General features: G+C 36.3%; 1 protein-coding gene and 1 long non-coding RNA gene across 5 annotated transcripts in view; one reads left to right on the top strand and one right to left on the bottom strand.

Annotated features, from left to right (window-relative positions):
- RAVER2 (ribonucleoprotein, PTB binding 2) overlaps positions 1-12,746 on the top strand; it is an 81,107-nt gene that overhangs the window by 37,143 nt on the left and 31,218 nt on the right. Inside the window, exons 6-9 of one of the 4 annotated variants that reach the window (XM_084871384.1) lie at positions 5,618-5,700; positions 8,248-8,313; positions 8,481-8,592; positions 11,404-11,672. In XM_084871384.1, the coding sequence (XP_084727510.1) occupies positions 5,618-5,700; positions 8,248-8,313; positions 8,481-8,592; positions 11,404-11,672 (530 nt within the window). Of the gene's footprint in view, positions 1-5,614; positions 5,701-8,208; positions 8,314-8,480; positions 8,593-11,403; positions 11,673-12,746 lie in introns of all 4 variants that reach the window. The other 3 variants (XM_084871382.1, XM_084871383.1, XM_084871381.1) reach the window with 3 other exon arrangements.
- LOC311616268 lies at positions 6,814-8,500 on the bottom strand. The gene is made up of 3 exons (XR_014793867.1): positions 8,461-8,500; positions 7,575-7,779; positions 6,814-6,935 (listed from the first exon to the last, which is right to left on the bottom strand). It is a non-coding gene; the product is annotated as an uncharacterized lncRNA (long non-coding RNA).

Genomic DNA, 12,746 nt, shown 5'->3' with positions numbered 1-12,746 from the left:
CAAAACATCTGCCCGAAACTCCACATTCCAGCCACAACCTCAGGGGGTCCCCAGGCTCTGCACTTCTGACCAAGTGACTACATATTTGGGTGTTCCTATGACCCCTCAGGTTTGATAAATTGCTAGAACAACTCACAGAACTCATGATTACAGTTTTGTTATCAAGGATGCAACTCAGGAACAGCCAGATGAAGAGAATACCTAGGACCAGCTCCGGGAAGGTCTTGAATACAGCTTTCATGGAATCAGGGCACATTACTCCCCCAGCACTTCCATCTGTTCACCAACCAAGGATCTCTACTGAACTAAGTCTGATGTCCAGGGTTTTTATTGGAGTCTCATTTGTAGGTATGATATTTGGCCATCTTATTGAACCCAATCCTGTCTGGAGGTCAGGAGGTCTGGCTGATATCACTGAGTAAAGACCCAGACCTCTCATCACTGGTTGGTCTTGGGTATGACCAGCCCCTATTCTGAAACTATTTAGATGCCCACCTACAGTCACCTCATTAGCATAACACAGATACTCTTGTCACTGGGAACATTCCAAAGATTGAATTTTTCTCTCAAGAACCAGGCATGAGGACCAGTTATTCTTCATTATACAAAAACTAGTGGTCCCTCAGCCCAGCCTGCACCTTCTCCAATCTGCGACCCCTCAGAGGATTCCCCCTGTGGGATTTCGCCTAAACCAGCAGTCAGACATGCTTTTGCAATCCGGACCGCTGGCTCCTAACCGTTTACCTACCTACCTGCCTGCCTGCCTGATCACCCCTAACCACTCTGCCTGCCGGCCTGATCGCCCCCAATTGTACCACCACTCTAGCCTGATCACACCAGCCTGCTTGCCCCCAACTGCTCCCCTGCTGGCCTGATCGCCTCCAGCTACACCCCCCACTGGCCTGTTAACCTCCAACTGCCCTCCCCTCCTGGCCTGGTCGTCCCTAACTGCCTCTGCCTCGGCCTCGCCACCATGTTTTTGTCCAGAAGGACATCCAGAAGGTCTCCCGGCCTAATTAGCGTATTCCTTTTTATTAGTATAGATATTCGTGTTAAGTACTTCCTATTCTCATCAACTCTATATGTGTAAGCAGCAGCTTTAGAGGTTTTCTGGCTCCATCCATTATGCAGTCTTCTGCAATTTTAATGGTGTAGAGATATCCTTGTTATGTCTTGGCTAATTGAAGCCTAAGAAGCTCACTATTTCCCAAGGCAGTCTATTCCCTGGTTTGACAAATTTAATTACTAGAAGGTTTTTTTTTTTAGTTTTTTTTTTTTATATTAGATGGTAAATCCCACATCCTTTAGTCACTTATTCTAGTTTTCCCTGTGAAGAGACACAGAATAAATCCATTTTCCCATAAGATAAGCCTTCTAATATTTGAAGATAAGTAACATGAAATCTTAGTCATCTTTGTTTTTTCCTGTCTTCTATTCTCCAGACCAATGGTCTTCTTTTATATATTTACTTTTGGATTATGGACCCCTATCAGTGAAATTTGAACAGAGCCCCAATATATACAGTATATATATCACATACATGTCAAATATAGAAATGCACTCTTGTCAACTCATATAGAAAGACATCTTAAACTTAATTTAATTTTTAAGAAGAAATTAAATATAAGTAATGGTTCTAATATTTTTTTTACACCTCTTATACCTCTTTGGAGACTACAATTCTATATTTGACCTTCCACAACATGTCAGGGTATGCTCTCTAGATGCTCTCTGCAAGTACCCTGTTTCCCCGAAAATAAGACAGTGTCTTATATTAATTTTTGCTCCCAAAGATGCGCTAGGTCTTATTTTCAGGGGATGTCTTATTTTTCCATGAAGAAGAATACGATATACATTTATTGTAAAATGAAAATAAAGGAAATTTATTACCTGTATATGGTTCGGTAGTACGGTAGTTGTCAACACAAACCAGACAAACTGTGAATCCTACAGTATCAAGAATTTACTCATTTATTCAATGACAATCATGTTATCATCTTCTGGAACATCATCATAACAATCCAATTCCTGAATTTCCTGGTGAATTTCTTGTGACTCCATTTCTTTCAGAATCAGTGAACCAAATCTCTCATGTTTAGCAATAGCATTCTGAGACAGAGCCTAGGGGGGGCCTCATTTGGGGGGGGGGGGGATGCCTTATATTTCACTCAGAAGGAAACCTGTAAGCAGGTCTTATTTTCGGAGGATGTCTTATTTTTGGGGAAACATGGTAGGTAAAGCCTCGAGTTTCTGGGTTGTCCTGAAATCTGGTGTTCACAGACATGGACCTGTCCTATAGATGAGATCTGATTAGCACAAAGGGCATTGAATTTCTATTATTGCATTCCGAGATTATATTAGTGTTCAAAGAAGTATGTCACCCTCTTGGGTCTTTTAGAAAGTGTTGTTCACACCTTTGGACTCTGGACTATTTTTAGTAACTCCTCTCCAACATTATTTGTTTTTGTTTTTAATCTAAGACTATATATTCTCTACTCTCCTTTCTTTTCACATGGATATATGGGCATATGAGATTATGCTTCTTTATTTTAGCTGTACTTTCACAGTTTTAACTAAGATATTTTAACATTACACTGATGGAGAAATTATTTCACCAAGCATGGTGAAATAATTCTTTGTGTAGAGTGGCAAGGGAAGATGATTAAATGTACCTCACTTAAAAACATTGCCAGACTAATGGAGAATGTATGAAAAGCTTCTTGGTATTCAGGAAAGATAAAGCATCTTGATTCAGTGTATTATATTTTTCTTTTACAGTTGGTACTTCTTATGTCATTTTTAATAAATCTGCCAAATTCAAGGTCCGTGTTTTTTTCAAGAAGTTCTATAATTTTACCTCTTACCTTTAGATCTATTATCCATTTTGAGTTAATTTTTGCTTATGGTGTGAGGTAAGAGTACAGGTTAATTTTCTTTACAGTTGTTCAACATCATTTGTTTAAAAAGATTATCCTTTTCCACTGAATTTTTTTTATACCTTTTTCAAAAATCAATTGGCTCTGTATCTGTGTCTCTTCTTCTGGACTCTGTATTATATTGCATTGACCTAAATGTCTTCTTTATACCAATAGTACTTTGTCTTGATAAGTGTAACTTTATAATAAACCTCAAAATCAGTTAAAGTAAGTCCTCCAACTTTATTCTTCTTTTTCCATTTCTTTTGTCTAGTTGAGATTCTTTGCAGTTACAAATACATTTTATAACCAGCCTGTCAATTTCTAAGAACAATTATCTGCTGGAATTTGATTGATACTGAGTTGAACGGGCAGAATTGACAAATTTGAAGCCAAGCCATAAATATGGTATATATACATACATATATATATATATATATATATATATATATATATACACACATCTGAATTTATTTAGCTCTTTTTTCATTTCTCTCAAATATTTTTTTTTTCAGGGTACAAATCTCACACTGATTTTGTCAGATTTTTCCATAGGATTTTATATTTTTTCTATAATTTTAAGTAAGATTGCTTTTTAAACTTCAATTTCCTATTGCTTGTTGCTAGTATATGCAAGTTGAGTTGATTTTGTATATTTATCTTGTATCTTGCAACCTTATTATTTCTAGTATGTTTTTTTCTAAGGATTTTCTATATAGACAATCATGTCATCTACAGATTAACATAGTTTTACTTCTTCATTTCTAATATCTACACCTTTTATTTTTTTCCCCCTTGTTTTAATGGAATAGGTAGAAATTTCAGCATAATTTGTGCATTCAACTGGTGAGAGTGGACATTCTTGTCTTGTTCCTCATCTTACAAAGAAAGCATTCTTGTTTTATTATTAGGTATTATGTAAGCTATTGTGTGTGTGTTTCCCCACAGGTTTTGTTTTCCAACCTGAAAACTATCTTTTATTCCTCTCTTGCTGAGAAATTATATCATGATTTAAATTTTTTTCTGCTAGTTGAAATGATGTCTAGGTTTGAGTTTTGTTGTTGTTGCCTATTGACATGATGAATTACATTAACTGATTTTTTAATATTAAACCAACCTTTCCTTCCTACAGTGAACCTCACTTGGTCATGTTGTGTTATAATTCTTTGTGCATATTGTTGGTGGAGGGTGGGCTGCCCTCTACATGGGGGAAGGGAGGGTTGTTAAGCTATAGCTTCCTGGTAGAGCAAACAGGCTCAGTGTCTCAGCCCATTAGGTTTAGCAATGTCCAATCCCTCTTGCTTTATTCTTATTAATATTTAGCTAGCTATGGTAACAATCGTGCTGCTCAGATCTCTTATATCTTTACTAATTTTCTGTTAACTTATTCTATGAGGGAAGGATGGAACATAGTGGGAGGCCTAGCCAATAGGTTAGGGTAAAAGCAACTATAATAGATGTGAGATTGTGGACATTTTCAGTGTTTTGATTCTAGTTCTTGTTTTAAACTGAGAAATACTGTTTTCACTAAAAGCTGTGAAATATATTTTACTGTCTTATAACAAAATACAGTGACTCTCTGAAAAAAAGGAAGTAGTTTATAATTTCTAACTATAATTGTGGTATTGTCTACTTTTCCTGTTCTAGAATTTTTTGCTTTATATATTTTGAACCTTTGATATTTGGTGTAGAGACATTTAAGCTTGTTTCATCCTCTGAATGAACTGACTTCTTTTTCTCTATGAAATGACCATTTTTTATCCATCTTTCCTAATAAACAGTGTCTTTCCTTCAGCAATTCGTCCTAATGATCTAACCTTCCCACCGCCTATATTGAAACTAGCTCATTCTAAAGAAAGCATTTTCTAATGGTCATTTTTTCAAAAATGTAATGGGCTGCCTCTGCAAGTAATGAAATTTTGAAATGGTTTTTAAAGCAAGGGATGAACTTGTAGGGATGTTATATATGAAAGTTCCAAATGTTTTTTTGTGATTGGATTATATGCTTTCGAAGTGCTTTTTACATCTGACCTCCACTGGTTCTAATTGTTGTATTGCTAGAGAAATGTGTATATTATGACTATTCCCAGTTGCTTTATAATAATAATATGAAATTGCTTCATTTATGTTGTTCATTGTGAAAAACATCTCCTGATGTGTACTCTGGCATTTGTGTTTTAGACAAATTTGATAGAGTATGGTTACCATTTATTTCTTTTATCACTGTGTACAGTACTTTTGTTTCTTTTGACTTTATTATGTAAATATTTTTCAGTATATATATTTTCTTCACAATTGTCCTGTATAGTTTTCAAAGACAGGTTTGTATTAAGTCCTTTCCTCCCACTCCTTGCCAAAATATCCCCAAACCTAACAAAAACACTGACCAAATAGCATGGATTCAACTAGTAGTATACCTGTTAAAAGATGGAATTGGTTTTGTTGCACCAAAGCACTAGAGAAGAGAAAGGGTAGGTTTGGTGATTTACCATTATGACAGAAGGTGTGCGAATTCTAAATATCACATGGGAAGAATCCTGTCCTTTTTGTGCAATCACAAGGTCAGTATATAAGTGAACTTCAATTAATGTGTCAAAAGTTTAAAGAAATATTCATTTATCCTGTTTGAAGTTTGTTTTATTTATTTTTAAATTCCATATATATCATAAAGTTAAATTTTTATTTTTATTTTCTTAAAGCAGTTCTTGGAACACCTCACAGCTTGCCACATCTGATGAATCCATCCATCTCCCCTGCATTTTTACATTTGACTAAAGCACATCAGGTATATAAACGGCATTGAATATTGAAACATCAAAAATTTATAGTGAATATTTTGTTTGTTCTTAACAAAGTTCTCAAGTTAAATAAGTATTTTAAAAAATACTTATAAGTATAAGTACGTAAAAACATAATTTAGCTATGGCCGGTGCTGGTTAGTGGTTAAAATGTTGGCCCATGCACTGAAGGGTTGAGGGTTCAAATCCCGGTCAAGGGCACATACCTGGGTTGTGGGTTCCCTCCCTGCCCCCCAGCCAAGCAACCATTTGATGTTTCTCTCTCACACTTCCTCACTCCCTCTCTTCCCTCTTTGCATCCCTTCTTTCCATTGTCTCTGAAAAACAATAGAAAAAAATATTCTCGGGTGAGGATTAAAACAATAAATGCAAAAACATAATGAGACCATCAGATCAAATTAAGCTAATCAAAGCAGCATAGTTACTACATATTTATGGATTTCTATTTTTAAGGCATTAAGAAAGGAAGGGTATTATTTTGTGTGGTACATTTTTCTAAATGTACTAAATCAGTACAGTCATTCATTTATTAACAATAGGGGGATATGTTCCAAGAAATGCATAGTTGGGCGATTTCATTATGTATGAACTCACCTGTGTTGGTACACCTGTATTTGGGCACTGGCAGGAATGGAAATTGCTTGGGCGAATCAGTGAGTAAGTGGTGAAGGCCGAGGACATTACTGTACACAGCATAGTCTTTACAAACACTGTTCACTCAGGCTACAGTAAATTTATAAAAATTATTTTTCTTCAACAATAAGTAAATCTTTTTTTTGCTTTCATGTTTACATAAGCAATATGTTAACATAAAAGTTTAATATTTTAATTTGTTAGAGAATGATAAGTAAATCTTTAACTTTTTTACTTTATAAGCTTAAATTCTTTTAACTTTTCAACTCTCGTAAAAACATTTAGCTTAAAACACACATTATACATTTAAACAAAAATACTTCTCTTTATATCATTATTCTCTAAGCTATTTTTTTATTTTAAAAATTTATTATTTTTACTTTTAAATTTTTTTGTTAAAAACTAAGACACGAACACACATTTGCTCAGGATCACCCATATCACTGCCTTTCACCTCCACATCTTTCCCACGGGAAGGTCTTAGGGCGTGGAGCTGTGATTTCCTACCACTGGCGTATGTTTGGTCCATCATTGACCAGCTTATTGTGTGGTGCATGACTGCAGCTCAAAACAAGTCCTCTTCGGTGGTCTGAACTCGAAAGAGTATTTACAGAAAGAAAAACAACAAATGAATGGACAGTAACTCTTATTCTTAAATTTTAATTGATGTTATAAAAATAACACATATATTAGAGTAAAAATTAGTTTTACCTTTTCAGATAAGTATTTTAAAACGTGTTTGTATATATAACCATCATACTGGAGATGAACATTAATTTCTGGTAGCGTTAAGGCTGCATCTATATAGGAGCCCAGTTACAAATCAAACCTAATACATCGCAGGTGATTATAGATGGGGTGAATGAATATCCGGTCCTATGCCTGGCTTTTTAAGGGAAAGGCCTACCTTTTATGTTTTATTCTTAGAATCTAACCTAGGACCTTGTACATTATAGGGCCTTTGTTCATTAATTTACTCAACGTGTTTTAATGAGAATCTCACATGTACTGGATGCTCTGCTGACCATTGAGGCTATAGCATTGAACGCACATTCATTGCCCCTGTTTTTACAAAATAGAGGGGGGAAAAACTTAAATAATTTATTATAATAAGGTGTGAAGACTGATACAAGAAGGGTATTCAGAGAATAGACAATATTCTCTGTATTTTAGAATAAACATCAAAATGCTTGATTTTGCCTTGAAGTCCTGTCCAAGCTGGGCTCACCTGCCTGCCATGCTCAGGGCATCGCTGTCTCAGCTACGGTGGCCTGCTGTGGTCCTCAGAGGGCCCTGTTCCTTCTCCCGAGGTCTTTGCTCCTGCTGCTCCTTCTGCCTGGAATGGTCGCCACTGCAGCATCACACTCAGATTTCGCCTAGTTATTCCCCGCGGCCGTCCAATCTCTGCGCCGTAGTTAGTTCCTCAGGAAAACCTTTGAATTTAACAATCTCACTCAGTTCCCTCACTGTCTGTTCTCACAGCTCCCTGTATTTTCTCTTCATGTGCCCATTACCATTTGTATTTATGTTTTTATAATTAGTTAATGCCTTATGTCTTCAGGGAACAATTAGATCCATGCGGGCAGATCGTAGTGTTGTATTTCTCACCATGGAGCACAGTGACTGACACGTAGGAAGTGCTCAGTAATACGCCTTTGTTGGATGATTAAATTAATAAATAAATGATTGAGTGATGCTGACATTAAAGTCACATCTTGTCTATCTTTACAAGAATTAATTGCTGTTGCCTGCAGTTAGAATGTGAGATACAAAGATCAGCTAGAGAATTGAACCATGTGAATTAGGTTATACACAGCAGCTTTTAAAAATTAAACTAACTTAATGTTTTACGTTTTTCACAGAGCTCAATTATGGGTAATGCTTCTAATTTATTCCTTCAGAATCTCTCCCAAATATCACTGGCCCAGCAACAATTAATGAAGTTTGAGAATATTCATACTAATAATGTAAGTATGGAATTATTTTTTCTTTGCAATGAGTTCATTTCCCCCCCCCCCCCCCCCCCTGTAATCAGGCTATTGGTCAGATTGAATTTTTCACTTGTGTAGCCTCTTAATTCAGTTATATCCTGCTGCCACTGGCAAAGGTCTTACCTTCTTTTCTTCTTTTGCAGAAACCAGGCTTGCTTGGAGATCCCCCCGTGATGGTGCTTCAGGCCGCAGTAGGAATAGGGTCAGCACTTCCCTTGAAAACAGAGTTGGGTCATCATGGAGAAGCACATAAAAGTAAATGATGTGTACTTACTGAAAAGTCAGTCAACATGTTTGAGATCTAAAGATAATTTATCTACATCCTACTTTTTTACAGGAAGGTCAAATTTGAGTTTTTAGTCATTTAAAATTTCCAGGGCCCTTTTGGCCTTTCTGTTTTTAATATTGGAAAATTATTGATGTTACTGATGGACTTGCTTCTGTGCCAAGATAAGACTGTCCCTGTGGGATAAGCTTTAATGTTTGGTAAAGGTTTGCAGCAATGCGAGGTAATAACATAGGTCCATTTGAGAGTGACATGCTGTCCACTGGGCTGACAACACATCACGCAGGCATTCATTGAACTTCTGCCTGGATAAGAAAACCTTAGCTATTATAAAGAAACTAGAGGCCCGGTGCATGAAATTCGTGCATCCGGGGGGAAAGGGGGTCCCCTCAGCCCGGCCTGCACCACCGCTGCTGCGCTTGCCAGCCATGAATCCAGCTTCTGGATGAGCGGCGCTGCCCCTGTGTGAGTGCACTGACCACTAGAGGCATCTCCTGCATTTAGTGCCTGCCCCCTGGTGGTCAGTGCATGTCCACCGGTTATTTTGCCATCTGGTCAATTTGCATATTAGCCTTTTTATATAGAGGATAGCTGGTGTTTGTTAATTTAAAGATTGTTTACTTACTTACTAAAGGCCTGGTGCACGAATTCCAGCACCAGTGGGGTTCCTCTGCCTGGCCTGCGGGATCGGGCTGAAACCGGCTCTCTGATATTCCCCAAGGGGTCCTGGATTGTGAGAGGGCTCAGGCCAGGCCGAGGGACCCCACTGGTACCCGATCAGGGCCGTGGAGGGATGCAGGAGGTTGGCCAGCTAGGGAGGGACTGTGGGAGGGCTCCAGGGTATGTTTGGCCTGTGTAGCTCAGTCCCAATCAGATGGACCCCAGCAGCAAGCTGACCTACCCGTCAGAGTGTCCCCTGGTGGTCAGTGCACATCATAGCGTCTGGTTCACCATTTGACTGTCTCCCTGGTGGTTAGTGCAAGTGATTGAGCGGACTTAGCATATCATTAGCATATTACCCTTTGATTGGTTGAATGGACAACTGGACACTTAGCGTAGGTCCTCGGGTTATGTTGGAGATCCGTTCCTATGGCACAATATAACGTGATTTTTGCCATAAGTCAGAACCCACCTACATAAGCACCTTCGTCACTCACATGGAGCACATACACAGCAGTAATGAAGTGAAATAGTAAAAAAAACTAAAAAATAAAATAAAGATAATTCCTTACCTTTACTTGTGGTAAATAAATAATAAAAAAACATAAAGCACACATGTACATATGTTGAAATGACGGAACTTTTTAAAAAAATAAATAAATGGGAGAGGATGATGTAACCATGAATAACACACATCGAGTCCGACGTAACCCGAGGTCTGCCTGTATTAGGCTTTATTATATAGGATATCATTTTTTAAATGTGACCTCCATATTAGTATTAGAAGAAAAATAATAATGTGTGCAGTTCTTATTAAAAGAAATACAGGAACATGGTGATTAATGTGATTTCTTACTTGAATATGATTTTGAAAGACACTGGGAGGAAAAAGGGCCACCATTAATAAAATTAAAATATATATGGTTAACCTATATATCTTGTACATTAAACCAACAAGTCAGATGATCAGATAACTCAATCAATTCTGACTGTTAGTATTGACTGGGCAAAAGGTAAACCATTACATAAGTTTAGAAATTTTTATTGTTTGATGGGATCTGTCCTGAAAAATAAATTCTGTATGCCTAAAAGCTTATGCAAATGTTTATTAGTTGTGTTGGATTAAATAATAAGCTATTTTCCTTTGCATGTGCTGTATTAAGAACACTGGAAATTCATTGTTGAAATAAATATATCACTAAGAGATAAAACCATCTCTTAAGTACATAATACTGAATATAATTTAAGAAATTTGTTTAGTGAGTTTGTAAATTATAAATTTGACTTAAAGTAGTTATCAAAATTAGCTCTTTTCATTTAATTTTAATCTATAGATTTTTTTAAAAAGTGGAATGGTTCAGAATTTGCCTATTAAAACTTCCATTTTTTTCCTCTCCCAGAATTTCTTATTATGCCCTATAAATAAAAATGTAAAGCTTTCATGTTAAATTTGGTGATCTATTCACAAATATTGATGTGTTTTAAATAGTGGTGTGCTGATGTTTAAAAACCAGTTCTCCAGAGTAAAAACATCTTGGTTTGTAGGCTTTGTGATTCCTGTGTGTAGACACTCCAACCATGCTCGATTCAGGTTGATAGTGTGAAGACATTGAACTGGAGAGCAGGGAAGAGATGAGCTGGTAAAGAAAGCTGACCAAATTTGTTGTTGGAGTTAATCTAATTTTACCAGTGTTCAAGTGTCAGAGAACTTTTTAAACCGAAGACTGATTATTCCTTCAGATATGCAAGCAGAAAAATTACAATGATTGGGCTTTTTTTAAAATAAAAAAAAGGCACCGATGCCACTCAAATGCCAAAAAGTGCATCCATTTTGCACTCAGATTTTAAAATACACAGTTAAAACTTAGACTTAAAATATGTAATAATCTTGAGACTATACTGGAAGTTGTTTAGGAAATGCATGATTCCTGTTACAGGTTTTTGTTTTCCTAGGAACCTGCTAATTTACAACTTCTAACCACCCCTTTGGAATGTAACTGTTCTCTAATAGGTTAAACGATGTTTGTTTGCATTTTGCCTATCATTTAACAAAATCAAAAGGACTATTATGAATAAGGCTTGTCTAACCAAAAGTTTTTGGCATTTGTGGTTCCCTACAGCATCTAATCTGATTCCAACTCAAACAACTCTAACAGCTGGAATGGGCTTATTGCCGTTCTTTGCAAATCAGCACATTGCTGGACAAGCTGGGCCAGGGCTTGGGAACACTCAGGAGAAACAGCCAGCCTCCGTGGGAATAGCAGAAGGAAATTTCTCAGGGTCACAGGCTTATCTTCAGAGCTTTCCGAACCTTACTGCTGGAGGTTTGCTGGCAGGACACCATAAGCAACAGCAGAGTCAGCCAAAAAGCACAGAGATGAGTTCAGGGGTAAGAAAACTCTGTGTGTGCATACGCATACACACACCTACACAAACAATGCAGGTGTATGCTACAAGTACATGTGCATTATATAAATTGTATATGTATATAGATGTTCTTTTAAATTTTATCTTAAATGAGATTATTCTAATTCCATAATATTCTAATTTTTGCTTATTTTACAGGTGATATAATTTATGAAATATCAAAGCAATCTTAACTATTTTTTATTTCAAAGGAAGTTAATGTAAAGTATGAAATATCGATTACAAACTAGATCATTGCTAATATATATCAAAGACATGATGGCTTTTTTATAGTGTACACTTCTCAAAATAGAAGAAATATTGGACTCTTAAGAGAAACTTACTATAAACAAAAATCCATCTTTTGATAAGTGATATCAGCTGATGTTTGGGACTATGCTTAATTACTTGCCGGTTTGTTAGTAAATAAAATTATTTTATTTTGTGTAAAATGAGGTTTTTAAGTCTGTTACTTTTTAATTTTAATTTTGTACTATAAATTTTTGCCTTTAAAAAGTTTGAGATATGCATGGTTTACATAGATATTTGATATTAAAAAATAAAATATAAATTAAGTTCAAATTTTGTAGTTTTGAAAACCTTATGATGTCATTCATATTTATTAATTATATAGTGATGTTTATAAGACTTTGTAAGTAAATAATAGAGCAGCTCTTTGAGATATACTCATTTTTTCTATTTTAAATGTATTGTGTAGTTAGTTCAGGTATTATTTTAATATTTAGAGCAAGAATCAGTTTTATTTTATTAAAGATGTCAGTCAGTTATTACACTTTGGTTTGTCTAAAAGACTCTAAACTCTGTTTTAATTGTGGAAGTTTTACCCAGTAAATTTTGTTGTTGTTGTTAATCCTCACCCAAGGATATTTTTCCATTGATTTTTAGGGAGAGTGGAAGAAAGAGGGAGAGACAGAGAGAAACATCAGTGTGAGTGAAACAAATCAATTGGTTGCCTCCTGCACGAATCCCCTCACCCTTCCCTTTCCCCCACCCCCACCGCAATCCCTCACCAGGGCCCAGGAGGAGCCTACAACCC

Source organism: Pipistrellus hanaki (assembly GCF_964339955.1).
Source record: "Pipistrellus hanaki genome assembly, chromosome: 2".
Lineage (NCBI taxonomy): Eukaryota > Metazoa > Chordata > Mammalia > Chiroptera > Vespertilionidae > Pipistrellus > Pipistrellus hanaki.
This window is presented reverse-complemented; position numbering and strand designations above follow the sequence as displayed.